Genomic DNA, 20,565 nt, shown 5'->3' with positions numbered 1-20,565 from the left:
TTAAATCCATTGCACAGAAAGACTGACTATTGAAACTGTTAATGCAGAGAAACTTCAAATAGTTCCTCTTCACTGGAATCAAATCACCATGGTAGAGCTTGTGAATCATTGTAAATCTTGCAAAAGTGGCATTTTAGCATAATGTGTGAAGTGTGTTATCCCAGCAAATCCTGAGTGCTGCAAGGCAACAAACCCCATGAGAACCACATGCAAACAAAATTGCACTTGAGCGCTTTTCTCCTTGCTAGGCTAAATAAAGTCCTAGCTGGGAATCGAAAGCTTGGGGACATGGAAACCAAATGGGAAATACATGCCAATAAACACAGAATGATTCACTGGAAGACAGGTCCCATATGTCTATGAAACAAGGGACAGAAAATGCAAATGAACTATCCAAATGGGACAAGGAATACAGGTCTGTTGATTTGCCCCAGAGCTGATTTGCAGAAAGCATTATACAATGGATTGAGGTTCAGTCAGCCCAAAAGGCAAAGGAAAATAGTATCTAGAAGCATCCCACATTCCTATACTGTTTTAAGACACTAAAATAAAACTTTGTTGTCTTTATGGAAGTGAGATGCAGCATATAATGTACAAAATGTACAAGAATAAATAGTTACAGCAAACATCATCAGTCCTGTTTTCATTCCTGTAATAGTCCATGAATTAACCTAGATATCAAATATATTTCTCTGATTATCACACTTCAGGGCGCTCTATAGAAACTCTCATTTCAGGAAGTTATCTCAGTTTACTATAATGTCTGTTGCCTCTGGATTGGGTTCAGAGACAGAACTTATGAATTGATTTGTGGATCAAATAAAAAATCCATTAAACTAATCACTCTGATTTCCATTGAAGCCAGCCAGATGGTGCTGAGAAAGTCACAAGCAGAACACGGTGAAGCAGCAATCGCCCATTTCTATTAAGCAAATTATTTCAGAATGTGGAAACTAATTTGAATGCTTATGGTTAATTTTCAGTGATGTTGCTTCCCAACACATAGTGAACTAATCCACAATTTGTCAGTACAGCCCCTGAAGCACCAAGAAACAGCATCCCCAGATGGCAACTGCAGAATTCCAAAGCCGTTTTTAAAAAGAAAAGTTATAAATCATTTTTTAAAAAATGGCCAGAATCTCACAGTTGGTGTTTTTTTTTACATTCTTACATGAGCTCAGAAGAAGATAATCTTCAGGAACTTAAGAATTTCAGTACTACTTGGAAAGCTTTTGGGAGGGAGACCACCAAAGACAATAGTTTTATGAAATGAGAAATATTTTTCAAAGTATAGTTTTGATTTCTTGCCTCCGGTCTGCTTATGTGAGATTCCATGATAGAACCATGAACGTATTGTTGAGCTCTGTTCCAGTCTTTTTAAAAATTATGTAAGGAGTGACCATTGTAAAGTTGTATAGCAATTATTAGCTAGCATTTAATTCTTATATTTGGGAGAGGTGTTATTTATTCAGGTGATTTAATAATAATAATAATAATAATAATAATAATAATAATAATAATAATAATAATAATAATAATAATAATAATAATAATAATAATAATAATAATAATAATAATAATAATAATAATAATAATATATAAAGTTGGAAGGGACCTTGGAGGTCATCTAGTCCAACCCCCTGCTCAGGCAGGAAACCCTATACCATTTCAGACAAATGGCTGTCCAGTCTCTTCTTAAAAACCTCCAGTGTTGGAGCATTCACCACCTCTGGAGGCAGGTTGTTCCACTGGTTAATTGTTCTAACTGTCAGGAAGTTTCTCCTTAGTTCTAGGTTGCTTCTCTCCTTGACTAGTTTCCATCCGTTGCTTCTTGTCCTGCTTTCAGGTGCTTCGGAGAATAGCTTGACTCCCTCTTCTTTGTGGTAGCCCCTGAGATATTGGAACACTGCTATCATGTCACCCCTCACCCTTCTCTTCATTAAACTACACATACCCAATTCCAGCAACCGTTCCCTATATGTTTTAGCCTCCAGCCCCCTAATCATCTTGGTTGCTCTTCTCTGTACCCTTTCTAGAGTCTCGACATCTTTTTTACATCGTGGTGACCAAAACTGGATGCAGTATTCCAGGTGTGGCCTTACCAAAGCATTGTAAAGTGGTATTAGTACTTCACTTGATCTTGATTCTATCCCTCTGTTAATGCAGCCTAGCATTTATTTTTATTTATTTTATTTATTTTAATTCCATTTATATCCCGCCCTTCTCCGAAGACTCAGGGCGGCTTACAAGCTTAGCAGTAGCCTTCATTCTATGTATACTGTATGCCTGCTTATTAGGGCTTTCACACACACCCCAAGCGGCATTATTACAAAGTCAGCTTATTGCCCCCAACAATCTGGGTCCTCATTTTACCTACCTCGGAAGGATGGAAGGCTGAGTCAACCTTGAGCCTGGTGGGATGCGAACCTGCACTAATTGCAGGCAGCTGGTGTTAGAAGATTTAGAAGACATTTATTTATTTTATTAATCAACTTTAGAAACTGTCCATTTATAAACATACATCTGCCTTAAAATAATAAATAATATTCAGCAGGAGTAAATAATACATCCATTGCAGCCATCTGTTTTATTAAGAAACCTCAAAAAAAATCATGTTTAATGTAATTATTAAATAAGCTGCAATAGAACCTTTCTTAAAGTTCAGTTTGAAATAGTTATCTATTCATTCTCTCCACGTTGTTGACAATGTTATAAAGTCCAATCCTGATCCTCCTTACGTTTTTATCCTAAAGTAAAAATCCAAACTATTTATGTACTTATTTTCAAGATATTTCTAAAATCCAGGTTGATGAGCAGCAATAAGAACATAATAGCCCTATCAAACTACTACTTCAACTAATTATCTGTGCTGTCAGGCAGCTTTTCCTCTCAGTTGCAGATAAAAAAAAACTTTCCCAGTTTTGCCATTATTTATTTCCAGTAAATCCAAGATTTTACTGTGCTGTTTTAGGAAATTGGGATATATTGTTGCAATCTTCTTGGCTTCCTGCAATGTCAGTCTACCATTGGAAATCTGTTGCCAAGATTGCAGTTTGTATTACTTCTATAGATAGCTGAGGAAGTGTTTGTACCAATCTCAGCCTTATTATTCTAAATAATAATCCAGCCTGAAAACATGAGTATGGTCATCTTTGAATTTGTGGATTTGGTAATCTTTTCTGTATAATCCATCTGTAATCTCTTCCATGAACCTGTTATTCTTTGTGACATCAAGTTTTTTTTAATCTATTTTGGCTTTCAGTTATGGATAGGACAATGTGAACATTCTTCTATCCATCTATCACTCACTTTCTTTAAGGTTTCTTCCTTTGATGTACCCAAGAATTATATGACCATAGGTTGAATCAAGGATATTTTGACTTCAAAGTATGTCCTTTGCAACACACCTGCAGACCTCTTTTTTGTGTCTTCAGTTGAGCAGGAATTCTGGTTTTAGACACTGTTCTTTGTTTCTCTGAGCTTCCTCCAGAGAAGATATTGATAGATTTTCTGTGAGATACAATTCTTTCCAAAACCTCTGAGATTGCGAGACACTCAACATCTCTGGAAATCATGTTGTTGCACATACCTATCCTTTATATTCCAAAAAATACCATGAAAATGCATGTGTGTATGGCTAGAGATATCTAAAGTTTGGTTTCTTGTAATCCCTAAGTACTTTACATTCATAAGATAATTTTATCTTTATGCATGTGCACACCTGGAAGGCCACGAAACCAAAGCTATGTTGAATAACAGAGGTCCTCGTTATAAACGCAGCAAGATAGAACAACAGATGAACATGGATATATTCTTCTGTGTGGGACTGCTCTTCATCATGTGTCTCATTGGAGCATTAGGTATGGAACAGTGGTAAAAACCATGTCTACTATTTGTGAAAGCTTTTTGTAACATGGTGCACTTGGATGGACTTTTCTACAGATGAGAAGATCAATGCTGCCCTTTGATAGAGGGAAGAGAGGTTCTCACATAGCAAATGAGGAAATAACCTGAGCGGTGGCAATCAATATCAGCCAGTGACACTAACTCTATTATGATCTTGTATGATCAGCATCTCAAGATAGACCAAATTAAGACATTGATTGTTATGAATGCTAACTACTTTATGATAAGGTTACAGTAACAAGATCTGTAGAGTTCTGAATGCACTTTTTCTCTCCTCCCTTTATCTTCATGAACTCTACGGAGGGTCATGTCTAAAGTGCTTACTCAAATTATACTTTGGCCCCAGATTCAGATATTTTATTTAATCTGACCATTGGCTTGGTTGCAGCTCTTCCCCTTGTTCATCAAGGTTATTTCTACTGCCCACTACATGTATATTCTATCGTTAACATTAAAAATGAATAAAGATTTATTGTTAGACCAGCTAACTTGTATGTCTGGAAAAGAGGAAGCCCATCTCTTATCTTTTACTTCAGGCAACATTTCTTGAACTAGCCATGAAGTTTGGGTAATTTAAACTTAATCCACACTGTAGAACAGAACAACCTGAAGTACTTTTTATTCTGTAGGGGTCACTATGTAAAAAAAGGAAGAAAAGAACAATGCATGTGAGCATTAAGTACATCTGTATATTTAAGAGTTACATATTTAGATTCATGTAAAGACATTTTCTGAATACCCCACCCCACACATAAAAACATTTTTAACTAAAAAAACTTATTTATTATTATGAAATAATTTGTTTGCAGCCCATCTCATTGCCACTGTGCTTCCAAATGCTATAGACCTTTAGAACAGTGGTCCCCAACCTTTCCACCCTGACAACTCAGCCGCCACGGGGGGGGGGGATATGAGTAGTATGCACACACTCACACATACAGCTCCATTGGTGTGAGCAGCAGGCAACTGCACCCTCAGATTATACCAATGGAGCTTTGTGCATGAGCAGCGGGCGCTTGCACTTGTGCTGAAACTCCACTCACGTGAGTGGGGGGCACTGGAACAGAGGGTGCTTGTGCTCACATGTGAAGCTCCACTCACGTGAGTGGCGGACACTTGCGCTCGCACATGAAATTCCAGTCACATGAGTGAGGGCGCTAGAGCAGAGGGCGCTTGTGCTCACTCACAAAGCTCCACTCATGCAAGTGGAGGGTGCTTGTGCTCGTATGTGACCCTCCACTTGCATGATCAAAGAGTGCATGCTCGCAAAGCTCCATGTGCACAAATGGAGCTTCACGCGTGAGCACAAGTGCACCACTCAAGCACCCTCCACTTGTGTGAGTGGAGCTTTGTGCATGAGCAGAAGAGCCCACCACTTATGCCAGTGGAGCTTTGCATGCCCGCGCTTGCCTGCTACACATGTGAGCAGAGTTTCCCACGTGCTTGATTGCCCATTGCTTGCACAACCCAGTTTCAAACAGGGCATAGCCAGTAGTGGGCTACAACTAAAGGGTTCGGGACCCCTGCATTGGAAAACTCATTTTAAAAAACTTTTTTAAAAAATGTTTTGTCATAAGAAAAAGAGAGAAGAAAAAAGGAACAGCTTTTATAGGGAAAGAGACAAAATTTAAAGATGCTTAGATCAGATGTTCAAATTGTGTTCTTTAGAACACTAGAATCACATGAGAACTTGATGTGGTCCTGCGAGAGGTTAAGAGAAAAAAAAGTTTATTCAAATGCAGCCAATTTTTTATCACAGAGCAGTTTCTCTAACCTCGAAAAGTTTAAAAGCCCCTTCTTTAGTTCATAGATATGTTTTTAGGGAAGATATTTTGTTAATCATGGAGTATTTGTTGTTGAAAAGAGTATTTGTTATTGATGGAAGATGCATTTTTCTTCTAACCCTTTGAATTAAAGTCATAGAGATTTCATCTAAAATTATCTAAGCCTGGATTTGCATATGTTGATCAGTTTTAATATAGTTGCTTAATTTATAACAATATAAATAAAGTTAATGCTTTGTAAACCATCATTTAAATGTTAATATGATATATATGGTCAGATTTGGCTTATTCAATATATTATGCTAAACAAAAAGTGTTTTCACAATAACATATAAACCCAATCCATTTTGCAGCCAATAATGAAGGGATCTTAGCTGTCTTGTTGTACATGATATTTTGGAATAATGGGATAATTAATTTGCTCTAATACTTTTGAAAAGCATAAATTTTTTGAGCGGGGGGGGGGAATCATATAGCCTTTTCAAACTTTTCTAATTGGTTTGCCCAGGGATCTTCAAACTTGGCCCTTTTATGACTTGTGGACTTCAACTCCCAGAATTCCTCAGCCAGCATGACTGGCTGAGGAATTCTGGGAGTCGAAGTCCACAAGTCATAAAAGGGCCAAGTTTGAAGACCCCTGGGTTTGCCCAATTGAAAATCTCTATGTCCATATTGGAATGTAGTGTTTAAAATTTATTCTGTGGAATGCTCTTGGTGTGTAGCTGTGCTCACTGGCTAGGCCTTTTGAATATTGCTATTATTCTTTCTGTTTTTTCTATTACTCTTTTTATTGTGAAAGTGATGGCTCAGGACAGCACAATGGGTCAGTGGTTCAGATGCTGGGCTTGTTGACTGGAAAGCTGACAGCCTGGGTTTGAGACCTAAGTGTCACACGATGGGGTGAGCACCCATTTTTGTTTAGCTCCTGCCCACTTAGCAGTTTGAAAGCATGCAAATGCAAGTAGATAAACAGGTATCACTTTGGTGGAGAGGAAACAATGTTCCGTGACATCATGCTGGCCACATGACCACAGAAATGTTTTCAGACAGTGCTGGCTCAATGGCCTTGAAATAGAGATGAGCACCACTCCCTATAATTGGCAATGACTAGGGAAGTAAAATCTGCACAGACTCCTTTATTTTTTTTTCTTTTCTATTGTGCACTGAGAGTAGGAGTCCAGCTGCAAATTACAAGGAATGATTCATAATGGCCTTGAAGAATTTTTGTCTGCCGTTTCTAGTCCTTTCGTTGTGAAGCCCATAATAAGCTTATGAGAAACACTTTGAAAACAACAGTACTAAAGCCCATTCAATATGGATAGAAATTTGGATGTAGAGAAAATGTTTGCTACTAAAATTAATAATTCATTGTTGTAAATTCCCTAGATGGTACCAATCAATTTCAATAAATAGCAAAAGAAAGATTGCTCTCTTACCAATTGCAGAGATTGTGTCCTAATGTGACCAGGAGTTGCAAGGATGTCAAATTCTAATGAAAACAAGTCCACCAAGACTCCACAAATAAATATTTGGCAGAAGTAGCAAATGTTCCTATAATTGTGTCCCAATTTCTAAATGTCAGTCTGCAAGTGAGTTGCAAAATGCTCCACTGGAATTTAATTTGTTTTGTGTAGTGAGAGCCTTTGAGGAAACTGGCATGACATGGCTGTAATCTGTTGAATTAGCCAGACAAAAAGAGCTGAACTATCTAAAAATGAAGAATCCTAACTAAGCATCAGTTCAGTCTTTTTTTTTTCATTTCATTTTTAACAAAATGGGAGCTTCAGGTTCAAGTTATAGTCTTGGTTTAATCTGGGATTGCAACTGGAGGAGTTTTATGGAGTGGGAATGCAGTATGTCTTCCTCTTTCAGGGAGAAAAAAAATACATCAAAAGGTGGAAAAGTGAATTGTAAACAAGTTTAGTCTTAATCTTTGTAAGTCTTAAAACTGGGGAACATGTCCTGATCTACTTCCTCAGATTTCCCAGGATTGCCCTGCAAGTATTTCTTTTTGACATACATTTCATTATAAGGAGGTAGGTAGAATATGATTATTTTTTTGCTTGTCAATGTTCTTTGCCAGAGATTTTAATGTTGCTCTTTAATACGCACTGATTGTATTTCATTTAAATGGAAACTCGTTCTAAGGAAAAAGTCAGATGCTGATATCTATTGATAATAATCTCGTTTCATTTCATAGAAAATCCAATCTTATACACTTAAGAGCAGTACAGTTTGTTTTCTAACTGTTTATTAGATAATGGCTTATAAACTAGTGCCACATCCGAATGCTTGAAGTGGAATTAGCTGTTACAGGTTACAGCTGTAGAGTAAATAGCCCATGATGGGTGCAACAAAACTATGGGGGGAGGGGGGAATCTGTCCGTTGAATTATTACAAAGTAATGAACTAATTCCATGTTGGTTATATACCACATTACACCAATGAATTTCTACTCATGCAAAAGGATATTTATTTCTTCTCCTCTCCATCTCATTAGATCCCATAATTACCGCAGAAGGTCCTGCTCTGAATTTGGGGAGGGGGGAGGGGGGAGGATCGAGGAGGGACAGAAAAAAGGGGAGGACAGAAATCCATACCAGCTACCAAAAGCTGCTCCATCAGTGTAGCAACATAGTTGAATACAACTTGTTATATTTTATTTTAATGGGCTTGCCTCCCTCTTCTCAACTCCCTGCATATGCTCTGCTGAGTTCATTATCTCAAATATTTTGTATTTGAATGCAGGTCAAAGTGTTTGGAATGGAAGTTTTCTCATACATCCCTTATTTATCATCCCAGATGTAAATGGCAATTACCTTGCTCCAGCTCTTGCAGGTTTCTACACATTCCTGACAATGATCATCCTTTTACAGGTGGGGAAAATCATTATTGCATGAATGAGAAAAGGAGGTTTAAGGTTATGTGTTAACCCAGGATTACATCTCAATTACATTCCAAGGGCTTTCTTTCAAGGAAATATAGGCAGTGCCATGTAGAAACAGAACAGTCAAGCAGTTTAATGATGAGCTAGGTGTGAACCCCAATTCGCATTGTATCTCAGCCTTGAACTCAAGAGACACCCTTGGATCCTTTTCAGTATCACAGCTTCGGTTTAGCCACCCTCGTGGCAATGCAGGAAAATAAATTATTGCTCTATCTTGTTTGGTTAATAATAATCACATAGCTACTCCTCAAATGCACTTTTAAAATATGAAAGAGCTGTAAATAAACTCTGTTATTCTTCTTTCAGCTAGGAACCAATCAATGGTTGAGAGAAATATCTCAGTATTAATACTAATGCTTCAAACAGCATCTCATTCTTTTGGTGGTAATCTTTAAATATGATTTTAGATGTGGAATGAAGAATATTTTGTAGTCTTGGTTGGACCACACTTTTTTCAAGTATTCTTTCTGGTAGCCAACGACTGCAGAAGAGAGAGCTGGGCTTAAAATTTCTGAGGATATCTGTTGTAGTTTCCTATTGTACATATGTAGCCCCAACTAAAAGCCTATTTCTTTAATTTTTTTTACTAGCAGCTGGGTGGGAAATTACAGCACCAATTTTTAGAAATTTCTATATTGTAATCCTGGCATGTAGGAGAAGAAATACAACAACAAAAAGAAAGAAGCCCGGCCTTTTATAATTAAGAATCATTTAGAATCAGGCAGCATCAAATCAAATCAAATTGTACATATAAATACATATACAATTGTTTCATAATTTGTTTCATAATTTATGTCATTCCTGCTTTTTGTCATGCAGAAGGAAGTTACTACATAAACTAGGAAAGAAAACTGATCCTGGCTCAGGGTTAAAAGTTAAAGCAGCTCACAAAATGTGAAGGTGGGGATCAGGCTGAGGCTGCCATACTATAACATAAATCATTGCCATTTTACCTGTCTGAATTTTACTCCTTGACCTAAGCTGCAAATTTGTTTGCAGGACAAAAACATTCAGGTTTGTATGAGTAGCAGTAGGATTTACCTGTAATGCAAATACAGTTCAAGAAGGAAATTTGGTTTGGAAGATCTACACAGAATTCTAAATGCACCCAGCAGACTGCAAGTTCCTATTTAGAGTGAGTTTTAGACATGGTGTAGGAGCTGCAAGAAATTGGTCATTCCAGATAGATGGATGGATGGGTGGATAGACAGACAGACAGACAGACAGTAATGAAAAGTGCCAGGGATTGCAAAGAAACAGGGAGAGAATGGTCTCACTGGAAAATTCTGAGCAGAAATTTATTTAGAAACTGCTCCAATTTTAGAGTAAAAGTAGTAGATCTAATCTAATATAAATCCATACTATCATATATTACAACTTTCCAGAAGAATCCCATTGTAGTCTGTGTTATTATTATTATATATTCTTACTATAATGTGTCATTATAGATTCATTTCTTATATTTGAAGGTCATTCTTTAAAAAGGGTCTTACAGGATCTAACAGAAAAGTTTAAAACAGCAATATAATTACGATGTACCATTCAATCTGAAAGTTAAATTTAAAAACAATATCAAGCAGATAATAAAAATCAAGTGCTAAAACTGCTATAAATATTACAGTAAAATTTACCAGCCATGGAAAATAAATGTCATTATTTTCCTGACTTCGGTTGAGCTCCAGGATGGCTGAGAAAGAAGCACTGGAAGGGGTGGGTACTCGGTAGATTTGAAGGGCTATAAATCAGAGTAAGACATGGGGATGTTATGGAAATCTCTGTGAAGACATCTTGTAGCAATCATTGTTAATGTCAAAAAAGAAACAGAAAAGTATCCAGCAAAAGAATTTCTAACATGCTGAAAAATGTCTTCTTTCAGATCTTAATTCCTATCTCCCTCTACATATCGATTGAGCTAGTCAAGTTGGGTCAAGTCTTCTTAATTCATAATGATATTGACTTGTATAATGAAGAGAAAGATTTGCCCATACAATGCCGAGCACTCAATATCACTGAAGACCTGGGACAAGTTCAGTATGTCTTCTCTGACAAAACAGGGACACTGACGGAGAACAAGATGGTGTTTCGAAGATGTACAATTAATGGGAAGGAATTTTCACATCAGGAAAATGGTAAGGTTAGTTGGCTTGCTCTTAAGTGCTAAATTAGTCTGAATGTGAAAACTGCTGGAGGAGAAAGAAATTCCCTCAAATATGAAAAGCAAATGTCCCACAGCTTAGTCCTTTCCTGAGAGTTGAGAAGGAGTTAGACTACAGGATATGTTGTGTGCAAATAAAGGAGACAGGACTACAGTATATTATACATGCATTTATCTATAGAGGAGTTTCTCACAGTGTAAACACTTTGTGATTCAGGTCCCTTACACAGAGAAGGGTACAAAAGGGTATTTTGAGATAGATGCTGGCTCTTTGCACCTCTGTGAAAACAAGGAACTTATATGAGGAGAAGCTGAACCAAGATCAGATCAGCTTCAGCTTTAAACAAAGATAAGATATCCATCCAGCATTTATTTTGGAAATGTGAGGGAACCTCATCTCAGCTCTGGGGATTTCAGAATTTTTTGCTTACTATTCCCTGCAAGAGAAACCATTGGCTACCTCAACTTCACTCCCATCCCAAGGAACAAACGTGAGGACATGCACAAAGCAATGCTGAAATGCAGCAAACTTTGGGAAAAGGGAAGTCCCTAGTTGTGTGGGAGTGCCTTCAAACACCCCATTGTAGGGAAAGGAGTGGCAGAAACTGAGGGTGGAATTAAAAGAGGGATCAGCCTAGAATCTCTACATAGCTACAAACAAGTTAAGTCCAACCCCCCCTTGAATTCTATTCATCCCTATCTAACTCCTAGATTGTGTGTAAGGGACCTGAATTCCTAGCAGAGGCTCATCATTAGTTGAGCCTATTCCTGTGCATAGGCATGAGTAGTAATAAATCAATTTAATTAGAGCTTCACATGTGAACCTGATCTTTTGCGCCTGACCCCCCCCCCCATTCCCCTTAAGCAGTGGTGGAATTCAGCCAGTTCGCACTACTTCGGCAGAACAGGTAGCTAATTTTTTGTTGCCCAGGCCCAGAATGGACTTCCAGAAGCAGCATCCACACAGAGAACCGGCTGTTCACATATTTGAATCCCACCACTCCCCTTAAGGCTTAATTCCTGCCCCGCGGTGACTTGCAGGACTGCCTTTCCCCCATTGTTTCTGCCTGCCCTGCCAGAACTAATAGAAGGGGCACCTTTCTTAGGAGCTTGAAGGGACAAACACAGTGATCTCCTTCTTTATCTCACTAAAACTCATTTGGAGTAGATTGACGAGCATAACTGGCTTAAAGTCACCTAGTGAGCCCAGGTATATGTGGGGACTTGATGCTGGGTCTTTCAAGTCCAACATTTTAACCACTACACTTTCTTGGTTCTTTCTATCTTTCATAGCTAAGCGGCTGGATTCTTATAAGGAAATTGATTCAGAGACTGAAGACTGGAAAAAACATTTGAGCCTCCCTTCCAAAGTTGGAGAAACAACCACACTAACACAGAGAAACAATACTAGGCCTTTGCAAAGATGTCATAGTGCTCGGCCCCATTTTCAGGGACGTGCAAGAAAGAAATATCAGGGTCTCTGGGGAATAGCTCCATCTCAGGTGGCATTTAGCAGCACCCTTGTAAGTATGGCCTTTCACTTCTTTAAATTATATAACCTTGTTCCTACAGCTGGTTTAGGGAAGGAAAAACAGTCTCAGCTGTAACTGTATGAAATGGAGGGTAATTGTGATGACCCAGGGCATGGCACAAAGGGAAAACAGTCAACTGGCAGTTCAAACCGCCCTTTATTTGCTCCAATTTTCCCCATATGCTCCCTTGTTTCTGGCAAGCTGCAGAACAAAGTAAGACACACACACCTTCAGCAGCCTCTGGCTGCAAGTAGTTTCACAAGTTTTTAACTCTTCAGGCAGGGAAAGTGTGTGTATGGAACAAGCCATCCTCCTTCAGGTTTTGACTCACACACAGATTAGAAGAGTAATTCACTCAAGGCCACGTAGATAACAAGGAAAGAAACATACATCCAAAATCTAACGAGTCTGTGGAAATACAAGCTTGCCTGAGCAGTTTCAGAAAAGAAGCCAAAATTCAATCTGAGGTCTTTGAACACCAAATCAAGTTTGTCAGCCAGTCCAATGGTCAGTTTCAGGGTTTCCAAGCAGAAATCACAACACAGAACAAGAGATCAGAGAGTTTTTTCCAAGATCAGCAATGGCACACAAACCTCTAAGCATTCTGCATTTGTTCCTGACAAATGCCCCTCTCCTTAAATCTCAGTCTCCAGGTGTGCCTTGTGGAGAGGGGCGTGATGCTCTCCTCCCGAGTAGTTGAGCCTGCCTGCATTGTTTCTCTCCACTCTCCGTGCTCTAGGATCAGGAGGGGGTGGCCATTAGTCATCGCCTGAACGCTGTCTCTCCTGTTCATCCTGTCCCAACCCTGAAGGGCCCTGGCCTGCTTCAGCCTGCTCTTCCCCACATTCCTCTGAATCCACAGACACCCCTCCCTTGACCTCCATCCACTCCAGTTCCAGCTCATTTTTCTCAGCAGATTCAGGCTCCGACAAGGGGGGAGGATGACAGTAATATTAAGGTGTTCAATAGGGGCCAAAATCATCAGGCAAAATTTGCTCTGAGATCCTATGATTATGTATACATATTTGAAGCAATCCTTTTGAGATTAGTAATATGCAAGGTGCGGGATATGTCTTATTTGAGAGAGTCATATTTTCCCCATCTGATGTTTTAAAATTGATTCTATTGCTTTTTAAAAACATACAGAAAAAGAAAAAGAGACAAAACATATAGTTACAATGCATATACATAGGAAAAACTACATACCGTGGTTCCCTGAAAATAAGACCTATCTCGAAAATAACCCCTAGCTTGATTTTTACGCATGTGCCTAATATAAACCCTACCCCTAAAATAAAACCTACTTAAGATCCTGCCCACTCCATCCCACTATCTGGTTGCATGAGATGGGGTGAGGCACACATGTAAAAATCAAGCTGGGACGGGAGGGTGGAGCTGCCCCATGCGCCCTGCACCCGCTTACCTCAGGACCACTGCAGCCAAGCATCCCATGCCCCAACAGCTACCTTGCCTCATGACAGCGGCACCAACAGCCTGTCCAGCAGGAGCCTGCATGGCTGCCACTTCTGGAGCCACTCACCACCGCTTGCACACAGCACCCCTGGGCCCATTTTGCTGGCAGAGGCCTTCAGGAAAGGCCTATGTAGCCCAGAATGGAGCTCCAGGAAAAGGCTCTGCTGGCAAAACGGAGGGCAGGGGGCAACACACATCAACCCAGAGCTCCATTCTGGGCTGCAGAGGCCTTTCCTGAAGGCCTCTGCCAGTGAAAGTGAGACCGGGGGTGACGGATGTGAGTGGCAGCAAGCAGCCACAGAAGAAGTGGGCCGCCAGTAGCCACACAGACTTCTGCTGTTGATGCTGCCGCTGCAAGGCAAGACAATGGGGGGGAAGACATCCCCCCCAAAATAAAACCTAATGCTTCTTTTGCAGCCAAAAAATAATAATAAGACGCTGTCTTATTTTGGGGGAAACACGGTATAAAAAGTGGTTGAAATAAAAAATGCATTTTTTTTCTGTTGTATTTTTCTCCCTCTGTTAATAAGAGAATATAGTTGAGACTTCAGACCAAAGCACATTCCTACACTGAGTCCTAGTGAGCATTAATACAAAGTAAGTTTTGGCTTTACAAACAAGACAAACCTAGCCTAAAATTCCTAGAGGTATAACAGCAATCACCAATTTCTGTTTTGAAAATCTGTATCAGGATCAGATAAATTGGGTTCCATTTAAATATCCCTCCTTATGTATAAAAGCATATCCTGGCATATGCCCCAAATATACAGTGTTGATATATTTTTTTCTCAGAGTCAGGAATAATAAGGAGGTAAAAAGAATAAGAAATAAATTAGCATGCCACAAAGGCACAGGAGTTAAAGGTTAGTACTATGACTCCTTCAAATATCTGTCTCTTAAGACCATTGACAAGAAATCAGGCAGGTAGCTACATTACATGGCAAAATTATATGTGAGCGCATTCTGAAAGTATTAGGCAAGAATCAGGCAAATGATGCAGAGAGGCAAATGCAAATGAGAAGAACAAATCAATTGGCCTATGGAAGATTATTGTTCTGCTAATGCAAATGTGTTTTTCGGTTATTGGAAGAGAATTAGATATAAATATGGAGCAGTGAGAGCAAGCAACAAAAACAGTCACTGCTGACTATTGTTAGTTATGACTCCCTGCCTTTAAACATGAAGGAAGCCCAAAGATCTGTCTTCACCCAGCCCTATTCCTTCTCAGCTTGGAGCCAGCGGTATTTAGTAAAATGTCTCTGGCATCCAGCAAATGATATCCAATCCCTCCAAAAGTAAGATACAAAGAAGCTGAACTGTAAACTCCTTGGTGTTCTCTGAGCTTTGTTTGTTTTCTTAGATGTGTTATTACCAAACTAGGTAACATCATCAGTTTTGGTAATGAAACCTCTGCAAGAAAACGACCTAGCTCAGAGAGCACCAAGGACCTCACAGTTCAACCCTAAGCTATAAATATTCTCTTCTAGATGTTGAACTATAATGCAGGTGCAAGTAATTTTTTTTTAACAATGGATAATACTTTGAAAACGTTTTGGGGGCTTTTTGGGCAGAGACAAGCATGGCAGGACCTGATGTCTTTCCCAAAGGAGGCTGGGGCAGAACATTGAGGGTACATTTTTCATATTTTAGGAACCTTGGCAATTATTGATAATAAGCTAATTCTGTCTGGGGAATGGGACAACTTGCCACAGCCAACTTGTCATAGCCAGTTCGCTGCAGCCAACTCACCACAGCCAACTTGCTGTGGGACAACTGGCCACGGCCACTTTGCCGCAAGACAATTCGCTGCAAGACAATTTAACAATTCTATTTAATTATTTAAAATGAATAAAAAAATATTTTAATTGTTGCCATTCACATTTCATTCTTTTGCATCCTTTCTGTAACGATTCTATTCCACCATTTCTTTGATAATTGTGTAACTCTTGTTCCACAGTGAGTTGTCCTGTGGTGAGATGGCTGTGGTGAGTTGGCTGCAGCGAATTGTCATAGACCCTTCTGTCTGAGGCTTTGTGCATTTATTTCCTTTCACGTGCCCCCAAAAAGCAAAGAAAAATTAAAGAATCACAGTTCAGGCAGTTCACCACTGAATTTAGGAGCACAATCTGAAGAAAATTAGAGGGCCACATGTGATAGCAATAGCAATAAGACTTTGCAGCCCTCTCCAAGCAGTTCACAGGGTCCTTATTTTAATGACCTCAGAAGAATGGAAACCTATGTGCTATTGACCCCTGTTGAAACTGACACATGAACTGTAATATTGGAGAATAGTTATATATGCATGGCTATATTCAGCAACTAAAGTAAGTTGCCCTGTTGCCTTTGTGTTTAGATTGTTATCATGCTGTACAAACACAGTGTTCTGGAAAGCTTTACAACACCCAGCATAAGATGCTATTTTTCACACAATCCTAATCCTGCAAATGTGTTTTTTTAACTGAATAATAATGCATTTCAGGAGAAAGATGTGACCCCTGACAACAGACTGCTGATGAAAATGAAGAACCTCTCATGCCCGCCAGAATCTTTTAAATCCTTTACAGCTGGAGGGACCACCTCCTCCATCACAGACTTCTTCCTTGCTCTGATCCTCTGCAACACGGTGGTGGTCTCCACAGCAACTGAACCAAGGCAAAGGGTAATCTTTCACTTTGACTGCCTTGCTAAGTGAGGAAGAATGTTCTATTAATTTACTGAATATAATAGTTGAATGTGTATGGCAACCACTCTCAAACAGGGAAGAAAGAAATCTGGCTTTATGTCAAGGGAGAGTATTTCTGTACTTTTGGCCTTCAATAATCCTAGTTAATATGCAGGATTCCCTACCTTTGTGTGTATGAATTTAATCTATATCCCACTGAAAGGGGAGAGAAAGTGCAAGTAAAACAATAATTCATTGTACAGAAACAAGTTTCAATCAACTCCTTTACCAAGGGCAGCACAAAATAATAACATATAAATATCTTGTACAATTTTATTCATATAAAAAAATCTACGATTGAGAAAATAGAGGACTGACATTCAGCGCAATATATTGTTGGAATATAAGGGATGCGGTGGCTCAGTGGGTTAGGAGCTTGTCGATCAGAAGATCAGCAGTTTGGCGGGTCGAATCCCGAGTGCCGCGTAGCAGAGTGAGCGCCTGTTACTCGTCCCAGCTTCTGCCAACCTAGCAGTTCGAAAGCATGTAAAAATGCAAGTAGAAAAATAGGGACCACTACGGTGGGAAGGTAACAGCGTTCCGTGCGCCTTTGGCATCTAGTCATGCCGGCCACATGACCACGGAGATGTCCTCGGACAAGCGCTGGCTCTTCGGCTTTGAAACGGAGATGAGCACCGGCCCCTAGAGTCGGAAACGACTAGCACGCATGTGTGGGGGAACCTTTACCTTTACCTTATTGTTGGAATCTACAACAAAAGAAACACATTTTGAAATGAATGAACTAATTCTATTTACTTTTTCTCTACATCTTTGAAAAAATGAGAATATCAAATAACCTGGACCAAATCCAAAGTACATCCACTTTAGGAAGAAAAACATCCACTTTAGGAAGAAAAAGGTGAAACTAATTAAATTCACATTTTAAAAAAGCATCAATTTCTTTTATTACTTTTTTATGGTTTATATTCCCATGTTTAAACATGAACTCACAGATTCTCTAAAAGGTTCTTCAAAAAAAGCCCCCACAAAAGCCTAAGTATTTTTTCTCTACTAAATTATGAAGAATAAAGTCAAAGAAATAGATTTATTTTAAATAATACATTTAAGCTACCTGTGCTTATCAGCTAAAACATGCCAATTAAAAGTCTCTAGGAAAACTTACTCTAAGAAAAAATAGCCAATGTTAATGAGGATCTTTTCTTCTGTAAAAAAGTGTTGCTCTGTTCTTAAAGGAAAACCAATATATTTAAACTGAATAATAATAATAATAACCTTAGGATATATCGTATTTCTTGGTTATAACAAGAATATTAATTTATTAATTGCTACGGTCAAAATTTGAGTTATATTGCAAGTTTTTATAATTTTATTAAAAGTTTTTTTAAAAAAAGATAGATTTTTATTACACTTTTCATAGGTCCTTTATAGAACACTACTTTATCCTTATTTGGGGCACAAATTCCCCATGTCAAAGTCTTAGTCCCTTTGAAATAACTTTCACCCCAACAAATTTACTATGGTCATCAGTCAATACAAGTTCTGGTTTCAGTGGAGGATTTATCCAAGTGATTTAGAGCCCATTGCTAATGGAGATGGATGGCTAAGAAATATAAAATATAAAAAAATAAAAAATTATATACAAAACAACTCCATTTCTTTTTTGGTTTTTGCTGAAATAAATTCTTCACCCAAGTTTTATAATTTGTGTCTTTTTTCCCAATATGTGTCACTTGTAGGAAATTTTTACCTTGTTTTTCAAATGATTTTTTTCTCTTTTGAGAAGTATTTGCTCCATTTATATTCTACATTAAGCATTTGTAATCCATAATCAAGCCAAAAATTTAGAAGGGTCAATATGTGTAGTTCAGTATCACCCCTTTCAGTTTCCTGTTGGACCTGCTGAAGGTTTTGTGCAGTCTCATTTGACAGCTCCATTTGAAACGCTTCCAATTCCTCTTTAAATTTTTGTACAAGTTCCTTCACCTTCTTATTGCAATTTTTATATACATCCCATCCTGAAACTCAGTTCTTTTTCAGAACTATTTTATGCACTCAGAAAAGTCCTTGTGGTTGAGCAAAGAAATATAATGCTCAGCTTTCTGTCTCCACAATCCCCTACGTTCTAAATTGGGGGTCCCCAACCCCCAGATGCAGACCAGCACTCATCCATGACCTGCCAGGAACCAGACTCCACAGGCGAGTGAAGCCCCATCTGCACATATGTGGGATCCAGAGAGCACACAAAACCATGTTCCCCCCCTCCAGTCTGCAGAAAAACCGCCCTCCACAGAATTGGTCCCTGGCACCCCAAATATTCAGCTCAGTGTAACCCAATAAAAGGAATTTTAGAACAGCATGAATACTCCACACTACTCTAAAGTATTAGCAAGATGCTACCCATGGGTAGGATAAGCCTGGGAATGTTGTTTGGTCCACTTAATCATATTTTATATAGACACTTTTTCTTGCAGAGTTTTTTAAATAATCTTCTCCATAAACTTATATAGAAACTGGGTGGAATACACAAATGGCAATGCGAAGCTGTCATGCAGTAAAATGGGTTGACTCATACATCTCTATCTTTAATTAATTCTTCCATTTGCAGTGAATATGAGCTTCATTAAAAAATAATAATCTGTCTTTCTATACAATAAGAAATACTATCATCTTCACGTACAACCTGAGTTGGCCATTTTTCACACTGGAACCAGTGTGATTTCTTGCCTAAACTAAGATCCACAAAGGGCACAATCAGTAAATGTTGTTACCACATCATAGCAAGCAAGACCAAGACTTTTTAAGCCCCTTGGTGTGTGCATGCATATCAGGGGAAGTGAGTTGAGAGGTAAAATTAGATTGTAAACCAGGCAGATGAGTAAGAAAATATTTTAGTCACTTCACCACCATAGACCAGAAAAAAGGCATAATCATTTGAGCGTTGGGGATTTTTCTGAGGCTTAAGGGATGCGGTGGCTCAGTGGGTTAGGACGCTGAGCTTGTCGATCAGAAGGTCGGCAGTTTGGCGGGTCGAATCCCGAGTGCCGCATAACAGAGTGAGCGCCTGTTACTCGTCCCAGCTTCTGCCAACCTAGCAGTTCGAAAGCACGTAAAAATGCAAGTAGAAAAATAGGGACCACTACGGTGGGAAGGTAACAGCGTTCCGTGCGCCTTTGGCGTTTAGTCATGCCGGCCACATGACCACGGAGACGTCCTCGGACAAGCGCTGGCTCTTCGGCTTTGAAACGGAGATGAGCACCGGCCCCTAGAGTTGGAAACGACTAGCACACATGTGCGGGGGAACCTTTACCTTTACCTTTAAGGCACCCACTTTTCCCCTTAAACCATTTACAGAGCTTAAAACACTGAAGGAGTACCCAGAAATTTCAGTCATATCCATTCTGTCTCAATCATTAAAAAGGGTGCTGTATATCCTAGGAAAGATTCTGTAATGAGTTTATAAGTATCTCAATTCCTAAACTGTTCATGTAGAGCTTTGATTTCTACCTACATAAGGAAGCCAACAAAATTTCCCCTAATCGAGATGTCCAATTAAGGAGCCCCTTGGTTTGAGTAAAGGCATTACTCAGCACCTTTTTCATCTTTCCTCTGTTAATGTGAAGTGGTCCAATTTCATATTAGCTATACTGCAGAATGTTTGCTTTAATTAATCCCAATTCCCTCTTTTCTCTGAAGGTTACGACTCCATCACTGATGAAGCAGTCAGGACTCTCCCTGGAGAAAATTCACCAGCTGTTCCAGTGGCTGAAATTGGCAAGCCTCAGCCAGACATCAGTTCAATCAAGTTCAGACTTAGGAGAGAGTATTAACACTGAGAGCAGCACGGCCTCTGCTGAATCAAAAATGAAAGATGAATGTCCTACTCAAAGCTGTTCCAGCTTAACAGATGATGAGAGTCTTAGAAGGGAGTCCTTCAGTGAGAATGACCTCTGTGGGGTTTCAGATCCTTCTTCAAATGAGAGGAGCTTTGCAGGCAGAGACCATGGGCCTTTGCAGGGAGAATTTTGTTATGAGGCAGAAAGCCCAGATGAAGCAGCTCTAGTCCACGCAGCCCATGCCTACCAGTT

At 39.2% G+C, this 20,565-nt stretch overlaps 1 protein-coding gene across 1 annotated transcript in view; it reads left to right on the top strand.

Annotated features, from left to right (window-relative positions):
* LOC308662879 (phospholipid-transporting ATPase VB-like) overlaps positions 1 to 20,540 on the top strand; it is a gene marked incomplete at both ends in the record, with an annotated part of 51,217 nt that extends 30,677 nt beyond the window's left edge. The window contains 7 exons of the mRNA XM_081319022.1: positions 3,729 to 3,860; positions 8,439 to 8,566; positions 10,514 to 10,766; positions 12,086 to 12,315; positions 16,277 to 16,456; positions 20,174 to 20,434; positions 20,517 to 20,540. Of these exons, the coding sequence (XP_081175148.1) occupies positions 3,729 to 3,860; positions 8,439 to 8,566; positions 10,514 to 10,766; positions 12,086 to 12,315; positions 16,277 to 16,456; positions 20,174 to 20,434; positions 20,517 to 20,540 (1,208 nt within the window). The remainder of the gene's footprint in view (positions 1 to 3,728; positions 3,861 to 8,438; positions 8,567 to 10,513; positions 10,767 to 12,085; positions 12,316 to 16,276; positions 16,457 to 20,173; positions 20,435 to 20,516) is intronic.
* Between the last annotated feature and the right edge of the window lie 25 nt (positions 20,541 to 20,565).

Source organism: Vipera berus, assembly GCF_964194415.1.
Source record: "Vipera berus genome assembly, chromosome: 2".
In the NCBI taxonomy this organism is placed as follows: Eukaryota; Metazoa; Chordata; class Lepidosauria; order Squamata; family Viperidae; genus Vipera; species Vipera berus.
This window is presented reverse-complemented; position numbering and strand designations above follow the sequence as displayed.